Source organism: Magnolia sinica, chromosome 2, assembly GCF_029962835.1.
Source record: "Magnolia sinica isolate HGM2019 chromosome 2, MsV1, whole genome shotgun sequence".
NCBI lineage: Eukaryota > Viridiplantae > Streptophyta > Magnoliopsida > Magnoliales > Magnoliaceae > Magnolia > Magnolia sinica.
In genome coordinates this window covers 10,944,746-10,948,411 of record NC_080574.1, presented here as the reverse complement: position 1 = coordinate 10,948,411, position 3,666 = coordinate 10,944,746, and the positions used below count along the sequence as shown (strand labels likewise).

General features: G+C 41.8%; 1 protein-coding gene across 1 annotated transcript; it reads right to left on the bottom strand.

The window, feature by feature from the left end:
- Positions 1-402: 402 nt before the first annotated feature.
- LOC131226308 (RING-H2 finger protein ATL54-like) lies at positions 403-1,456 on the bottom strand. Its single transcript, XM_058222119.1, has 2 exons — positions 720-1,456; positions 403-620 (listed from the first exon to the last, which is right to left on the bottom strand). Exon 1 carries the CDS (start codon positions 1,390-1,392, stop codon positions 772-774), a length of 621 nt encoding a protein of 206 aa, XP_058078102.1. The 5' UTR covers positions 1,393-1,456; the 3' UTR covers positions 403-620; positions 720-771.
- Positions 1,457-3,666: the final 2,210 nt, after the last annotated feature.

Here is a 3,666-nt window from a genome sequence, read left to right as displayed (position 1 = left end):
TATGTGGGTCTACCTTGATGTGGACCTTTCATCATGTGGGGCCCTTCCTTCACTATGGTTGCTTCATTATGGAGGCTCCTTCGTAGATATGTTAAAAAGAAGAGAAGAGGGTAAGATAGAAATTAATTAAAAAGTTCCAAGGATAAATTTATCCAAAAATATCCATCCGCTTGGGTCAAATAAGCTCGTAAAAAATACAAAATAAGCTCATATTAGTAGATATGACGAAGGGCCCCTTAAATTTTTTTTAAAAAAAGTATTGAGATGTAAATACCATATTAATGAGCTATTATTTTGTAAAATTCCCTTTCAAATATAACAAGAATTATGCAAGAGAAAGTAAAAGATGTGGAAAAAAATGGACAACAACATGGGAAGAACAGAATTTCCAGTTATTCAATATTTTGATGAAAAGAACTTGCTAACACTTGAAAAAGATATTTACATCAGAACAGAACTTGCTGACACTTGAAAAAGAAATTTACATCAGAAGAGGATGCGTATGCAAGCGCAGGCCCTTCAGAACAACTACCTATCAGTTTCCAAATGCTTTGATTTTGACGGTGCGTGGATTTTCTTGATCGGGATGCTGTAGATGTCGAACGAACTTCCTTCAGAATCTATTAGGAGGAGATTAAGTAAAAACACATTACAGAAGCAGATGATTTAGTACGTAATTGGCTATTTCTCATTATCCATCATCATTATCGTGCACTCACCGGATCGATGGTTATCAGCCAAATTGGTCTGAAGCGGAAACCCGTCATTCACTTAAGGAGAAGGAGAACGACTCTTAACAGCTTCGATATCCATCCTTCTATCCTCGGCGTCCAAATCCCCAACATCCACAGGTACAAAGCTCTGATCGCTCACAACCCCACCGCTACGATAATTTGGGTCCGTTGATGAAGAGCCCCCATGTTCAGCAGACACTATACGTGTGCGGCAAACCGGGCAACTCAAATTTGATTTCAACCATGGATCAATGCAGTGGCAATGAAACGCATGGCGGCAGTTGGGCAGCAGTTTAAGAGGATCGTTGTTGCGAAACTCACTCAAACAGACCGAACACTCGGTTGCTTGGATGAGACCATCACCTTTCTTGTAATTGAACTTAGAGATGGAATTTATGACTTGTTGGGAAAGACCGGTACGAGTGCCGGTATCTGCGGGGATGCGGATATGGGGAGCAGGCTCTGTAGCAGAGTTGTTAGAATGTGACAGGCTCTTTCTGATGATTGTACAGATTATTATAAGGAGAACTAAGCATACAATGGATAGTGCAAAGAGATGGCCAAGAGAGAGAGGATGGTTTTGAGGGGAGGAAGGATGAGGAGGAGGAAGTGGCAGTGGAGGTGAACTGAAGGGGGGAGGAATGTCTCGAACAGCCATGAGAGAGAGAGAGAGAGAGAGAGAGAGAGAGAGAGAGATGTTGGAATTGAAGGTGGAGGGAGGATCCGGCCACCCTGTATACTTATCCCCTTCTCTTAGTTCTGTTATTAACTGTTTGGATCCTAGTGCCGAAGATTGGGTGATAGTTCACCACCATTTTTCAGAACAGAAATCTGTATAGTACCTGTTGTAATCGAGATGTGTGGGCCCACTTTGTTGTGCGTGTGGCATCAACTCCGGAGATCAGGTATCGCCCTCGACTTCAGGTACTGCACACAAATTCGTTCAAATACACAACCAACTTGAGCGACACCACAGGAAGCATTATTGAGGGGACGCCAATCATTTATCGTGTGTTTTTCATCCTATCCGTTCATCAAATGATTCTCTCAGGATAAACAGACAATCCAAGAATGTGCATGGTACAAAACTATTGACTAAACCGAATGAACTTGAGGATTTAAGGGTAATTTTACTTTGTTACCTGCGAAAGGAATCGGATTGCGTATTGAAAGTGTCAGTAGCGAGGTAGCTACTGACAGTGCTCTGTGGGCCCCAAACGATGTGTGTGTTCTATCCACGCCATCCATCCATTTTTTCAGATCATTTCTTTCATGTGCCCAAAAACGAAGCATATCCAAATCTCATATGAACCACACCATAGGAAAGAGTGGTGATTGAACAATCACCATTATAACATTCCCACGGGCCACAAAAGTTTTGGATTACACTGATATTTGTGTTTTCTCTTCGTAAAAGTTTGCGTAACCCAATCAACAGGCTGGATGACAAATAAACATTAAAGTGAGCCCTAAAAAAATTTTAATGATGGGAATTCAATCTCCAACGTTTTCTTGTGGTATGGCATACTTGAGATTTGGATCTCCCTCATTTCTGGGCTCAAGCTCTATAATGATCTAGAAAAATAGATGGACAGCTTATATAAAACTCATATATATTTATGAGGGGCCCTCATAGCATTGTCAGTGTCCACCTTGCTACTGACTCTGTCGGTACGCAATCCGCAACCCCTGCGGAATGGCCCACGTGTTTCAATCAAGCTGATTTTTTTCGATATATGATGAAAGATAGAAGGCAAACCTAACGGACGAAGTGGATGTCCTACACAGAACAAGGTGGGCCCGAACTCCCTAGTGTTTTACCGCCTGCATACCAGAGCGTGGTAGAGAATTCCGGTCCCATTTTTCTTAAGAGAAGCGATCAGATACAGCGGCAGTATCATAAGTTCTGATATCTATGTCAAATTTGTAAAACATCCAATCCATGCAAAAGGTGAGCCACGATCTGTTACGAGTACCTTGTGAAGTTTAAACCGATCCACTCATTGTGTGGGCCACACCTCATTGGCTGTCCACTAATTTTGATATCGTGTCCCGCTTGATGGGTGGATTGGTCCGATTTTCATATCATGTGATCATTGTATTTATGGATTTTCTACACACAGCCGCTGTATCTGATCATTTCTCTTTTATTCTGAAGGGTGGCTCATCAACTATACATACGTAAGAAAATCTGGACCCTCGAAAGCTTAGCTACCATGGTTGATGCAAGGTGGCCTGTAAATCGCATTGATTGGACAGTCTTAACCATCTGATTTTTCCTGCTCAATTTAGACGAAGGACCATTTTATTCTTATCTGTCCATGGGACGGTTGGATCCTTTGATCCATTCTACTATTTATGGCAGGCGTGCCAAGTGCTGTGGATGAATCACCACCATTTAAACAAAAGTAGTGAACTGTCATCGCAATCTGGTCCATTGAATTTCATGGTCATGGTCTGATGAATTTATTTAAGGAAGTTGTGTTGATTTTATTTTTATTTTTACTTATTTATTATTATAATGAGGCCAGATCTACTCCAAGCCTTCCTAGGTTACGTTAAACATACACTGCAAGCTGTAGGTCTCGTACTGGTGCGTATATAAAATCAAATCCATCTATTACTAACGGTTATCAATGTTTTCTTTCGGGGCCTAAATTCATTCCAAACCAAGTATCGAGTGGGCCACCCCACAGGAGACAACACCCCGACCCTTCTTTACTCCTTGAATAGGCATTTTTATCATTATTGGGATAGAAAGATACCCTCAGGAGTGCTGTTTTGGTCATCCCCTACACGCACGCTGTCTACGCCGATTTCTCGCCCGAAGGTACTTTTGTAGGAAATTATTTCGACGGGAAGGTAGGTGGCGCCCACCATGATGTTTGTGAGAAATCCACCACGTCCATCCGTTTTTTCAGACTATTATAGG